The 14,084-nt window shown below is 37.8% G+C and overlaps 1 protein-coding gene across 6 annotated transcripts in view; it reads right to left on the bottom strand.

Annotated features, from left to right (window-relative positions):
* DEUP1 (deuterosome assembly protein 1) overlaps positions 1-1,693 on the bottom strand; it is a 97,141-nt gene extending 95,448 nt beyond the window's left edge. For 3 of the 6 annotated variants that reach the window (XM_079103630.1, XM_079103629.1, XM_079103625.1), the window contains exons 1-2: positions 1,542-1,644; positions 469-541 (exon numbers count right to left, since the gene is read on the bottom strand). In XM_079103630.1, coding sequence (XP_078959756.1) covers positions 469-497 — 29 coding nt within the window. In that variant the 5' untranslated portion in view covers positions 498-541; positions 1,542-1,644. Of the gene's footprint in view, positions 1-468; positions 542-1,041; positions 1,353-1,541 lie in introns of those variants that run through there. The other 3 variants (XM_079103626.1, XM_079103627.1, XM_079103628.1) reach the window with 3 other exon arrangements.
* Positions 1,694-14,084: the final 12,391 nt, after the last annotated feature.

The raw sequence follows: 14,084 nt of genomic DNA, 5'->3' as shown, positions 1-14,084 counted from the left end.
AGACATTTCTTCTTGAAACTTTTGGTAAAACAGCCAGTTATTACTGTTTGGGCAGCTGGATCTATTTCAACACTGTGTTTATGTGTTGAATTTAATTTTAAAAGCAAAAGTAGAGGTAAACTAGGGACACTCAATGCAGTTAGAAAGGAGCAAGCTATCTAGGAGGTGCTGCACTGTGGAAATGGAAGAGCATCTCAGGCCAGCCTGCACATCAAAACCCTAAGATCCTGGACAAAGTCATTAAAAGTTGGAAAATAGTGATTTTCCAGTACAAGTCTCACTGAGTCAAAACTGGAAAGATTCACACTAATGAATTTTAATAAGTTTCTTGAAATTTCCCCAAGTCTCCTTACCAAAAATAACTGGCGCATCCTTCTATTAGTAATAAATTTCAAAATTCATGTTTAATCAAGGTGTTGTGGCATAATCAAATGTCAATTTGTTAAATAGAAAATTTTTAGCACTTACCCCACTGTATTCTGGGCTTGGTTCTCCATGTCAAGAAACTGCTACATCTGGTTTATATTTCTTGGTTTTGGATCTGTTGGGGAAAAATGATCTAGATTCCTAAAATGCTTACATTTATTAATCTACAAAACATGAAAATTTGCTATTGGCAAATCATTTAGTGTTAGTTTTTCTGAGTATGGTAGTTCTTGGTTTTATAAAATGTAGGAACTGGGATTTCTTTTTCTTTCTTCTTTTTTAGAGTTTTCATGCATTTATGATGGGTGTTACTGACAGAAATGTGCATTAATTTACTATTGAATGACCAACAGCTTGGTACCAGGTCTTTTTTCAAAGCACGCAGTACAGGTTGATGAGTAAAACAGAATTCCTATTTCAGAGTTGTTACAAGCTTTTCATCCTAGTGGATCCAGGAAAGCTTTCCCTTTATTTGAATACCACCTTTCTTTATTCCTTTCTGCGTTTTGTTAGACTGTATCATGAGACAGGACAAAAAGTCTAAGAAATGCCTCAAGATAGAAAGAAAATGGATTTAAAAATAGAACAAAACGAATTCTGTGGGTACCAGCTTACCTCTTGCCTAAAGTAAAATATTTGTCCCAGTAACAAAGTTTTAGTTAAAAAATAGTCCATGAGGATACATGGACAAAGTATTGAAAGACACTTCAACTCCTCTGAATCAATTAAATAGTATTTGGGGTGGTAGAGGAGGAAGAGCATTTGGGGTTCCTATGACATCAAAGGAATTAGACCTGGAGTTGTGTGAAACTGTGGGGAGCCGGCCAAGGACGGTGAATGAAAACCTGACCAAACCGAGAGCTGAGTAAGCAATCCTGCAGGTTCTCCTGGAAGCAGGCCTGAGGAGGCAGGTGGGCTGCCCAGGTCCACCCTCCAGCGGGGCAGAATCTGCGCTCGGGACTCCGCAAGGCGGGTCCCCGCCTCCCGGTCGCCGTCCCCCCGCCGCGCGCCGCGTCCCCCAGAGCAGGGGTGCAGCGGCCTCCTGCGGGGCGACGGCGCGGTTGGGCCCCGGCGAGGCCGAGGCCGAGGGCGCCGCGGAGCCCGGGGCGGGTTACCTGCGCTGCGCCGCGCTCGCCCGAGAAGTCTGAAGCCCCGGGAGCAGGACCGCCGGGGTCAGCGCCGCCCGCCCGGCCCGCCCCGTGGGGCCCCGCCACCCGCCTTCAGCCGCCAGCCGCCGCGCTCCCGCCGCTCCTGCCCGCCTACTGCGGCCCGGCGGTTAGGGCCTCTCGCTCCCCGCCCGCCGCCACGGGTTGCCATGGCGACGCGGCCCCAGCTCGCCGCCGCGGGGAGGGGGAGGGGCCGGCGGGCGCGGCGCCGCTTTCCGCGGGCTCCGGGCCGCCGCAGATTTCCCCAGCAGCAGCGCCGCTCTTTCTCCCTCTGTGCGCCTGGTGTCTGCCCACTGGACAGAGCAGACCGCCTTCGGGTCCTTTCTTTTTGTAGTCCAACCACCAAGGGCGCCCTAGAAATATTTGAGAGACTGAACCAAGGAGCTAACCAAAGAACGGAGTAAAGGTCTGGGAAATTCTGCACCCAAGTTCCTTAAACCCCCCGGCCCTCTTCCCTCCTGAGACTGGGTTAAAGAGGTCTGCCTTTCTTTTTTCACCAGTGTCTTCCAGCTGGGAAGAGCTGGGTTTCTCTTAATGGCTCAGTCCTCACTTATTCCCATGGTGCTAACAGCAGCATCTGTACCTGTCTTTCCCAGAGGGTACATTGATTGGGTCCCTGGAAATCTGCCAGTTAGGGAAAAGGAAATAGCTTCTCAGTGGGGGAACCGGGACGGAACTGGTGACTGATTCCAAATTCTTTACTTTTCCCCCCAGATTCCAAGACTAATTGATGACAGAATCTGCTTCATCCTCTTGATTCACAGAGAAAATGACACGGGAGATGTGTGTGTGTGTGTTTCACTCCTACTGGTATCTACAGCGATATTTTTTGTAGCTAGCACTTGAATTTTTGTGTTTGAGAAACATCGTTGCACTTACTTTAAGAACAGAATTTCTTCCCAGTACATTCAATTAATTTCTAATACTTAAAATCTTTTATTTGCAATTCTACTTGCATGATTTTAACATCAATTTGCTACTTTTATATGGCTCTCAATTTTAAACCACCTTATATCCCTCCATCTAGATTCCATATGAATTTCATAAAACCATTTTCTGTTTCTTGATAAGTCAGTTTTCATAGATGAATTGTGTATGGTTGCTCTAAGTACTGCTTCAAAGCGTTCATATTAGGACTGAATGAAGAGAGTGATTATTTCACTCTACCTTGAGAACTTCCATCATTCTGAAAACCTTAGTCATGTTCATTTTTGTCTAAATTGAATGGATCAGTGTATATTTCCTGACTCAGGAAGGGAAAATGAACTGGGAAGGAAATTTAATAAAGTTTCAGGATGGCCAAGATCATTTATACTGTGTAGTAGTTTACCATTGGTAAGGACTTTCATTATTTCAGGCTCTCAAAAATACCCTCAGGCAAGTGTAACATGTGACACTAATAGTTCCTTTTAGTAGAGTAGGAAACCCAGGCCCAGAGAGAATAAAGGATTTGTCCAAGATGACACATCTAGTTTAAGTACAACTAAGATATGAACCTAGGCCATCTTACTCCAAACCCAGTGCTCTTCAAATTCCATCCAAATATTAGAGTTTGAATAGGTTTCTTCAAGTCTTATAGAATTCACATTTTCAGGAGAAAGAATAGATGTGGAAAGGCTAGCTTAAACCTGTGAGAAGACGCAGAGTATAATGGATTTTAGGAAAATTTAAATATAAACAAGACCCCTGTCATGGTTTGCATCTGGAATGTCCCCTGAAAGCCTCATGTTCTGGAAACATGATACTCAGTGCTATGGTATGATTCAGTTGTAGGACTTTTAGGCAATGATGAGAGCTGTAACTTTATCAATGAATCCATTTGATAGATTAATAATTTGAATGGGTGGCAACCATGGGCAGGTGGGGCATGGTAGGAGGAATTAGGTCACTAGCGTGCCTTTGGGGTCTCCATCCCCCCACCCCACTCCTTGAGTTCTCTCTCCCTCTTGCTCCAGGCTGATAGCTTTCCTCCTTCATAGTCTTCCATCATGAGGTGCTGCCTTACCTCAGCTCCAGAACAATGGAGTCTGTGGATCATAGACTGAACTTCTGAAACTATGAGCCTGAAATAAACTTTTCTTCCTTTAAGTTGTTCTGTCAGGTATTTTGGTCACAGTAGCAAAAAGCTGATGAATACAACTTCCTTTCCATTTGATTTAATAGTATAAAGATTTTCACTTCAGAATGAGCATTAAGACTTAAAATACAAAGACTGGTCCCTAACTTAGTCCCACCTCTCAGTGCAAAAACTTGAATTTGCACTGAAATGTACCTATTATTGGATCTTTTCACATGAATTTATTTTGAAAGGAGTGATGAGATTAGGAAGGCTTCAGAGTAAAGGAGAGGAAGAGTTTGCTGAGCACAGAAAACTTTCCAAAGGCAACTAATAAGAGGTGGGAAAAGAACTTGGTCCTGAAAGAGTACTAGAGGACACAAACCAGAGTATGGTATAATATATAGCCAGAATGTTCAGAAGAGGAGGCAATGGCTGAAGAACAAGGATGAACTATGGAGAAGAGCTAAAGGCCCAATTATAGAAATACACTGAATTTTAACAATTGAAAACCTTCTTAACAAAACCATTTTCACAGAAAAATTTACAATGGAAATATAGAAAATAAATGTGCATGCGGTATAGAATAACTTGATGTGGGTTTTGTATCTACAAGTGAAATATAGGTTTATTGTGATCTTGTTTTTGAAAGCAAGTTCAGAAATTATATGAGAAGATATTCATATATAAACTAAATTTATCTTATGCATGGAAAATAATTTAGAAAAAGGCTTAATAATATCAAATAATCATATAATTGTATAGAGGGGATATAACCTAATTTCTTCATTTTACTTAAGGAAACTCAGGCCCAAAGACTAATAATTATTTGACTAGTCTCACTGCTAGCTCATAGCAAGAATAAAAATTATAAACCAGATTTTTTCTTATTATATCATACTACTAAAATGGAACCAAGTTTAGGGAATTTTTATGAAAATGCTTCAATATATATTTAAGAAAGTAAGCATTCAGCAGAAGGAGATTTAGCATTCAGAACCAAGATAACCCTAAAGCTATGATGTCTAACAGAAAAATAATGCAAGTCAATTTTGTAATTTTTAAATATCCTAGTAGTCAAAAAGGTTAAAAAATCCAGATGAAGTTAATTGTAATAATAGATTTAACCCAATATGTCTAAAATGTCATTTCAACATATAGTCAGAATAAAAGTCATTGAGATATTTTATTCATCAAAGTCTCATATATAGTTCATATTTACGACTCAGTCATTTCAAACATGTTCAAGTCCTCAATAATCACACATGACTAGTGTCTAACATGACTCATGGCTAACATATTAGGCAGGAAAGCCCAAGAATTTTGGAGTCTGGTCAATGTACTACAGTCCTTTGTTAAATGTGAATGGCCCTACAAGAAGAAAGATTATAAATTATTTGAGTGTGATTTGGGATGAAAGTATTCCATCTCAAAATCCTCACTAAACTCTTCTAGATTGCGAGAGTGATTGAATATCTAAAGATAAATGTATCAATTGGTACCCTTAGCCAGCAGAGTGAGACGTTTTATTGTATCATGTCTGTTGATCTATTTCTTGTCTCTATTCAGGGGTGCTTCTCAGAGAGAATTCAGACTAGATTGGAGGACCTTACCTCTTGGTCTTCATTGCCCAGGGACTTACATACCAAGGGAACATGTCCTTCTGATAGGAATTAGAAACACCCGGTCTCATTTCACGTTCAGAAAACAAAAAGTTTGGAAAAATGGCTATTGTGACTTTTCCTCCCTACACTTTTCCTTTTTATGGATCCATAGTGTTGTGTTACTGTGCTTTTGAAAATGCAGTCCTCTCCTGAATATTAGGGGAAATGAGAGAGAGACTTTTATGCAACTATAAGCTAAAGTTTTATATATATAACACGTAATATGGCATGGACATTGATGAAGTGAAAGTTCCCTAGTGAGGACAATAGATTTGTAACTCGCAAGGAAGTTGTGCTTGTCTGTTTTTGTTTGTTTGTTTGTTTGTTTTGGCATATATCATAATTTATTGAAGAATTTGTTCACTGATTTAAAATGTCACTTTGAAATTCTAGATAGATCGAAGATGACAGAACAGAGGTCACATTCCTGTCTGCTCTGTGGTGCGAAACCAAGAAAACAGGCAGCTTCTCCTCAAGGTGGTGAACAACAACAACAACAACAAAAAATGGGAGGGAAGTTTACTGGAATTTAAAACTGGACATTCAGGGCTGGGGTTGTGGCTCAGTGATAGAGTGCTTGCCTAGCATGTGGGAGGCACTGGATTCAATCCTTAGCATCACATAAAAATAAATAAGTAAAATAAAGGAATTGTGTTTATCTATAAATAAAAATATCATTAAATATTAAAATACTAAATATATTAAATATATAATATTAAAAATATTTTTTAAAAATTAAAAAAATAAAACTGGACATTTCAAAGCAGATTGGAGACAAAGGAGGTTGGATGTAATAAAATAAGGAAAATATCCCCAAAGCATATCTGCTACTGGAAGCACCAGCCAGAGTGATCCTTCCATAAGCATAGTAGAGAGATAAGGGAATTAAAGGAACCTGCATTTGGGGGAGGCCTGAGATGTACCTGGGTATACAGCATTTAGAGACCAAGGACATTGCCCAACAACCTGAAAGACATACTGCATGATATCTGTATGTGGGGAAAGAAGTCGTCATCTCTCCAGGTGTCTTTTGAAAGACAAAGGAAGGACCCATTTGTGCCACTGTGCAGGGACCAGCAGCTGATGCAGCCAATTCCTGCCAAAATACAGGCCAAGTAACAGACTGCATGACATAAAATGTGCTTAAGTGACCAGGAGAAAAATCAAATGTGGAGAGGTTTATACTGTGGACAACTGGTAGAGGAAACTCACCTGGCTCTACTCCTCCTCCTTCAATCTGACTGCTTGCAGGACCTGCTGGGAGAGACACATCTGGCTAAGAACTTGGAAGAAGGTCAGGGCAGGAGAGAATGGAGACTGAACCCGAGACCAGGAAATGTGGGGTCTGCAGGTGATATAGAGAACTAAGAATTGACTCCCCCGCCACATGAATGGAACCCAGGGGAGAGCCCTGGGGTAAAGTCTTGCAGTGTGGACCAACAAGTAATGGGTGCTGCAGGTGAGCTGATTTAAAATTTCCATACATATTGGCATTCAGCAAAGAATCTGGAGCCCACCTAAGCCTAATCCCTGCATCCAGGAATTCCACCTTTGGGATTACTTTTCTCAATGCTAGAAATCCAGAGAGGGTGGAGGAACAGCATGCTTCAGATGACCCCACCAAAAACTGCTGAGAAGAGAAGTTGAGAATATGTTGAACTGCAATGGAAAGAATTCTTTAACTTTTCATCAAGTTTTTCATCCTTTCTCTTTTTTTATTCTTTTTCTGTGTTTAATTATGACCTTCTTGGTATATGGACATTTATACATTTTCATATATTTCTTCTAATCTAGCATTTTTGATGCCAGTTTTTTGAAAAATTTATCTATTTTGATTCATCGTAAACAAATAGGGTAAAACTTATTTCTCTGGTTGTACATGAAGTAGAGTCATACCATTTGTGTAATGATACATGTACATAGGGTAATGATGTTTGTTTCAATCTGTTACTTTTCCCTTCCCTCACCCCTCCCACTCCTCTTTCTTCTATACAATCCATCCTTCCTCCATTCTTGCCTCCCTCCAACCCCCCATTATGTATCATCATCCACTTATCAGAGAGATCATTCAGCCTTTGATTTTTTGGGATTGGCTTATTTCACTTAGCATGATATTCTCGAACTTCATCCATTTACCAGCAAATGCCATAATTTTATTATTATTTATGGCTGAATAATATTCCATTGTGTATATATACCAAAGTTTCTTTATCCATTCATCAATTGAAGGGCATCTAGGTTGGTTCCACAATCTAGCTATTGTGAACGGAGCTGCTATAAACATTCATGTGGCTGTGTTACTGATGTGGCTGTGTACTGATTTTAAGTCCTTTGGGTATAAACTGAGGAGTGGGATAACTGGGTCAAAAGGTGGATCCATTCCAAGTTTTCTGAAGATTCTTCACACTGCTTTACAGAGTGGCTGCACCAATTTGCAACTCCAGCAATGTAAAAGTGTGCCTTTTTCCCCACATCCAAGCCAAAATCTTTTATTGTTTGTGTTCTTAATAATAGCCATTCTAATTGGAATAAGATGAAATCTTAGAGTTGTTTTAATTTGCATTTCTCTAATTACTAGAGATATTGAACACTTTTTCATATATTTATTAATTGCCTGTATGTCTTCTTCTGTAAAGTGTCCAGTTCCTTGGCCCACTTATTGATTGGGTTCTTTGTATTTTTGGTGTAAAGTTTTGTAAGTTCTTTATAAATTTTGAAGATAAGTGCTCTATCTGAAGTGTGTGTGGAAAAGATTTTCTTCCATTCTGTAGGGTCTCTCTTCATGTTGATTGTATCCTTTGTTGAGAAAAAGCTTTTCAGTTTGAGTCCATCCCGTTTATTGATTCTTGCTTTGATTTCTTATGCTTTGGGAGTCTCGTTGAAGAAGTCTGATCCTAAGCCAACATGATGAAGATTTGGGCCTACTTTGTCTTCTGTTAGATGCAGGGTCTCTGGCCTAATTCCTATGTCCTTAATCCATTTTGAGTTGAGTTTTGTGCAGGGTGAGAGATAGAGGTTTAATTTCATTTTACTGCATATGGATTTCCAGTTTTGCCAGCATCATTTGTTGAACAGGCTATCTTTTCTCCATTGTATGTTTTTGGCACCTTTCTCTAGTATGAGGTGACTGTATTTATGTGGTTTTGTCTCTGTGTCTTCTATTCTGTACCATTGGTCTGCCTGTCTATTTAGTACCAATAACATGCCATTTTTGTTACTATTGCTCTGTAGTGTAGTTTAAGGTCTGGTAATGTGATACCTGCTGTTTCACTTTTTTTTACTCAGTATTGTTTTGGCTATTCCAGGTCTCTTGTTCTTCCAGATGAAATTCATGATTGCTTTCTCTATTTCTATGAGGAATGTCAGTGGAATTTTAATTAGAATTGCATTTACTCTGTATAGCACCTTTGGTAGAATGACCATTTTGACAATGTTAATTCTGCCTATCCAAGAACATGGGAGATCTTTCTATCTTCTAAGGTTTTCTTCAATTTCTTTCGTTAATGTTCTGTAGTTTTCATTGCAGAGTTCTTTCACCTCTTTTGTTAGATTAATTCCCAAGTATTTTATTTTTCTGAGGCAATTGTGAATGGAGTGGTTTTCCTAATTTCTCTTTCAGAGGATTGATCATTATGAATAGAAATGCATTAGATTTATGTGTATTGATTTTATATCCTGCTACTTTGCTGAATTCATTTATTCTGGAAGTTTTCTAGCGGAGTTTTTTGGATCTTCTAAATATAGGATCATGTCATCAGCAAATAGTGACAGCTTAAGTTCTTTTTCTATTTTTATCCCTTTAATTTCTTTGGTCTGGCTAATTGCTCTGGCAAGTGTTTTAAGGATGATGTTGAATAGAAGTGGTGAAAGAAGGCATCCCTGTCTTGTTCCAGTTTTTAGAGGGAATGCTTTCAATTCTTCTCCATTAAGAATGATGTTGGCCATGAGCTTAGCATAGATAGCCTTTAAAATGTTGAGGTATGTTCCTACTATTCCTATTTTTTCTAGTGTTTTAAGCATGAAGGGGTGCTGTATTTTATCAAATGCTTTCTCAGCATCTATTCAAATAATCATGTGATTCTTAAATTTAAGTCTACTGATGTGATGAATTACATTTATTGATTTCTGGATGTTGAACCAACCTTGCATCCCTGGGATAAACCCCACTTGATCATGATGCACTATCTTTTTAATATATTTTTGTATGTGATTTGCCAGTATTTTGTTAAGGATTTTTGCATCTATGTTCATCAGGGATATTAATCTAAAGTTTTCCTTCCTTGATGAGTCTTTGTTTGGTTTTGGTATCAGAGTGATACTAGCCTCATAGAATGAATTTGAAAGGGTTCCCTCCTTTTCTATTTCATGGAATACTTTGAGGAGTGTTGGTATTAGTTCTTCTTTAAAGGTCTTGTAGAATTCAGCTCAGAATCCATCTGGTCCTGAACTTTTCTTGGTTGGTAGGCATTTGATGGCTTCTTCTATTTTGGTGCTTGAAATTAATCTGTTTAGATTGTGTACGTCTTCCTGATTCAGTGTAGGAGGGTCATATGTCTCTAAAAATTTGTCAATGTCTTCAATATTTTCTATTTTGTTGGAATATAGATTTTCAAAGTAGCTTCTAACTATGTTATGTATTTCAATGATGTCTGTTGTGATCTTTCCTTTTTCATCATGAATTCTAGTAATTTGTGTTTTCTTTCTCCTATTCTTCGATAGTGTGGCTAGGAGTTTATCAATTTTGTTTACTTTTTCAAAGAATCAATTTTTTGTTTTGTCAATTTTTTGAATTGTTTCTTTTGTTTCAATTTCATTGATTTCAGCTCTGATTTTAATTATTTCTGGTCTTCTGCTGTTTTTGGCATTGATATGTTCTTCCTTTTCTAGGGCTTCGAGATGTAATGTTAGGACATTTAGTTGTTGACTTTTAATTTTTTTAGTGTATGAGCTCAATGCTATGAACTTTCCTCCTAGTGCTGTTTTCAGTGTATCCCAGAGATTTTTATATATTGTCATTGTTCTCATTTACCTCTAAGAATTTTTAAAATTTCTTTCCTGATGTCTTCTGTTATCATTACAGCATTCAATAATAGCATATTATTTAGTCTTCAGGTGTATGAGTAGTTTTTGTTTGTTATTTTATCATTCATTTCTAATTGCATTCCATTATGCTCTGATAGGACATAGGGTAGGATCTCTATTGTTTTTGTGTTTGCTAATGGCTTCTTTGTTGCATAGCATATGGTCTGTTTTGGAGAAGGATCCATGAGCTGCTGAGAAGAAAGTATATTCATTTGATGATGGATGAAATACTCTGTAAATGTCCATTAAGTCTATATCATTGATTGTATTATTTAGTTCTATAGTCTCTTTGTTCAGTTTTTGTTTGGAGGATCTATCCAGTGGTGAGAGTGGTGTGTTAAAGTCCCCTACTATTAATGTGTTTTGGTCTATTTGATTCTTAAAATTGAGAAGGGTTGTTTGATATACATAGATGCTCTATTGTTTGGGGCATAAATATCTAAAATTGTTATGTCTTGCTGTTTTATGCTTCCCATAAGCAGTATGAAATGTCCTTCTTTTTTAAATTTTTTTTTATTGTAAACAAATGGGATACATGTTGTTTCTCTGTTTGTACATGGCGTAAAGGCATACCATTTGTGTAATCATAAATTTACATAGAGTAATGTTTGATTCATTCTGTTATTTTTTCCCTTCCCCCCACCCCTCCCACCCCTCTTTTCCCTCTATACAGTGCTTCCCTCCTCCATTCATGCCCCTCTCCCTAACCCTAACTCTAACCCTAACACTAACCCCTCCCTCCATTATGTGTCATCATCCACTTATCAGCGAGATCATTCGTCCTTTGGTTTTTTGAGATTGGCTTATCTCACTTAGCATGATATTCTCCAATTTCATCCATTTGCCTGCAAATGCCATAATTTTATCATTCTTTATGGCTGAGTAATATTCCATTGTGTGTGTATATATATATATATATATATATATATATATATATATATATACACACACATCATACACCCCACAGTTTCTTGATCCATTCATCAATTGAAGGACATCTAGGCTGGTTCCACAATCTGGCTATTGTGAATTGAGCAGCAATGAACATTGATGTGGCTGTATCTCTGTAGTATGCTGATTTTAAGTCCTTTGGGTATAGGCCAAGGAGTGGGATAGCTGGGTCAAATGGTGGTTCCATTCCAAGTTTTCTAAGGAATCTCCACACTGCTTTCCAGAGTGGCTGCACTAATTTGCAGCCCCACCAGCAATGTATGAGTGTACCTTTCTCCCCACATCCTCGCCAACACCTGTTGTTGCTTGTATTCTTGATAATCGCCATTCTAATTGGGGTGAGATGGAATCTTAGGGTGGTTTTGATTTGCATTTCTCTTATTACTAGAGATGTTGAACATTTTTCCATATGTTTGTTGATTGCTTGTACATCTTCTTCTGTGAAGTGTCTATTCATTTCCTTACTCCATTTGTTGGTTGGATTATTTGTATTCTTTCTGTAGAGTTCTTCGAGTTCTTTATAGATTCTGGAGATTAGTGCTCTATCAGAAGTATGATTGGCAAAGATTTTCTCCCATTCTGTAGGCTCTTTCTTCGCATTGCTGATAGTTTCCTTTGCTTAGAGAAAGCTTTTTAGTTTGAATCTATCCCAGTTGTTGATTCAATTATTTCTTGTGCTATGGGAGTCCTGTTGAGGAAGTCTGGTCCTAAGCTGATATGTTGAAGATCTGGACCTACTTTTTCTTCTATAATCTGCACGGTGTCTGGTCTGATTCTGAGGTCCTTAATCCATTTTGAGTTTAGTTTCATGCATGGTGAGAGATATGGGTTTAGTTTCATTCTGTTGCATATGGATTTCCAATTCTCCCAGCACCATTTATTGAAGAGGCTATCTTTTCTCCATTGCATATTTTTGGCCCCTTTGTCTAGTATGAGAAAATTGTATTTATTTGGGTTTGTGTCCGTGTCCTCTATTCTGTACCATTGATCTACCTGTCTATTTTGGTACCAATACCATGCTGTTTTTGTTACTATTGCTTTGTAGTAGAGTTGAAGATCTGGTATTGAGATACCCCCTGTTTCACTCTTCTTGCTAAGGATTGCTTTAGCTATTCTAGGTTTCTTATTCTTCCAGATGAATTTCATAATTGCTTGCTCTATTTCTGTAAGGTATGTCACTGGGATTTTAATTGGAATTGCATTGAATCTGTATAGCACTTTTGGTAGTATGGCCATTTTTGACAATATTAATTCTTCCTATCCAAGAACATGGAAGATCTTTCCATCTTCTAAGGTTTTCTTTAATTTCTTTCTTTAGTGTTGTATAGTTCTCATTGTAGAGGTCTTTCACCTCTTTTGTGAGATTGATTCCCAAGTATTTTATTTTTTTCGATGCTATTGTGAATGGGGTAGTTTTCCTGATTATTCTTTCCAAAGATTCATCACTTATATATAAAAATGCATTAGATTTATGGGCATCGATCTTATATCCCGCTACTTTACTGAATTCACTTATGAGTTCTAAAAGTTTTCTCGTGGAATTTCCTAGTTCCTCTAAGTATATAATCATATCATCAGCAAATAGGGATAGTTTGAGTTCTTCTTTTCCTATTCATATCCCTTTAATTTCTTTGGTTTGTCTAATTGCTCTGGCTAGAGTTTCAAGGATAATATTGAAAGTGATGAAAGAGGGCATCCCTGCCTTGTTCCAGTTTGTAGGGGTAATGCTTTCAGTTTTTCACCATTTAGAATGATATTAGCCATGGGCTTAGCATAAATGGTCTTTACAATGTTAAGGAATGTTCCCACTATCCCTATTTTTTCTAGTGTTTTGAGCATGAAGGGTGCTGTATTTTATCAAATGCTCTTTCTGCATCTATTGAAATAATCATGTGATTCTTGACTTTAAGTCTATTGATATGGTGAATTACGTTTATTGATTTCTCGATGTTGAACCAACCATGCATCCTTGGGATGAAACCCACTTGATCATGGTGCACTATCTTTTTAATATGTTTTTTATGCGATTTGCTAAAATTTTGTTGACAATTTTTGCATCGATGTTCATTAAGGATATTGGTCTGAAATTTTCTTTCCTTGATGTGTCTCTGTCTGGTTTAGGTATCAGAGTGATATTGGCATCATAGAAAGAGTTTGGGAGGGTTCCCTCCTCTTCTGTTTTATGGAATAGTTTGAGAAGTATTGGAATGAGCTCTTCTTTAAAGGTTTTGTAGAAGTCGGCTGAGAACCCATCTGGTCCCGGACTTTTCTTTGTTGGTAGGCTTTTGATGACTTCTTCTATTTCAGTACTTGAAATTGGTCTATTTAAATTGTGTATGTCCTCCTCCTTCAGTTTAGGCAATTCATACGTCTCTAGAAACCTGTTGATGTCTTCGAAATTTTCTATTTTGTTGGAGTATAGATTTTCAAAATAGCTTCTAATTATGTTTTGTATTTCAGTCGTGTCTGTTGTGATATTTCCTTGTTCATTCCGAATTTTAGTGATTTGGGTTTTCTCTCGTCTTCTCTTTGTTAGTGTGGCTAAAGGTTTATCAATTTTGTTTATTTTTTCAAAGAACCAGCTATTTATTTTGTCAATTTTTTTGTATTGTTTCTTTTGTTTCAATTTCATTGATTTCAGCTCTGAGTTTAACTATTTCCTGTCTTCTACTACTTTTGGTGCTGGTCTGTTCTTCTTTGTCTAGGGCTTTGAGCTGTAGTGTTAGTTCATTTATTTGT

The sequence above is a fragment of the Sciurus vulgaris genome (genome assembly GCF_902686455.1).
Source record: "Sciurus vulgaris genome assembly, chromosome: 11".
NCBI lineage: Eukaryota > Metazoa > Chordata > Mammalia > Rodentia > Sciuridae > Sciurus > Sciurus vulgaris.
Note: the sequence above shows the minus strand (reverse complement) of the source record. Positions and strands in the feature narration are given on the sequence as shown.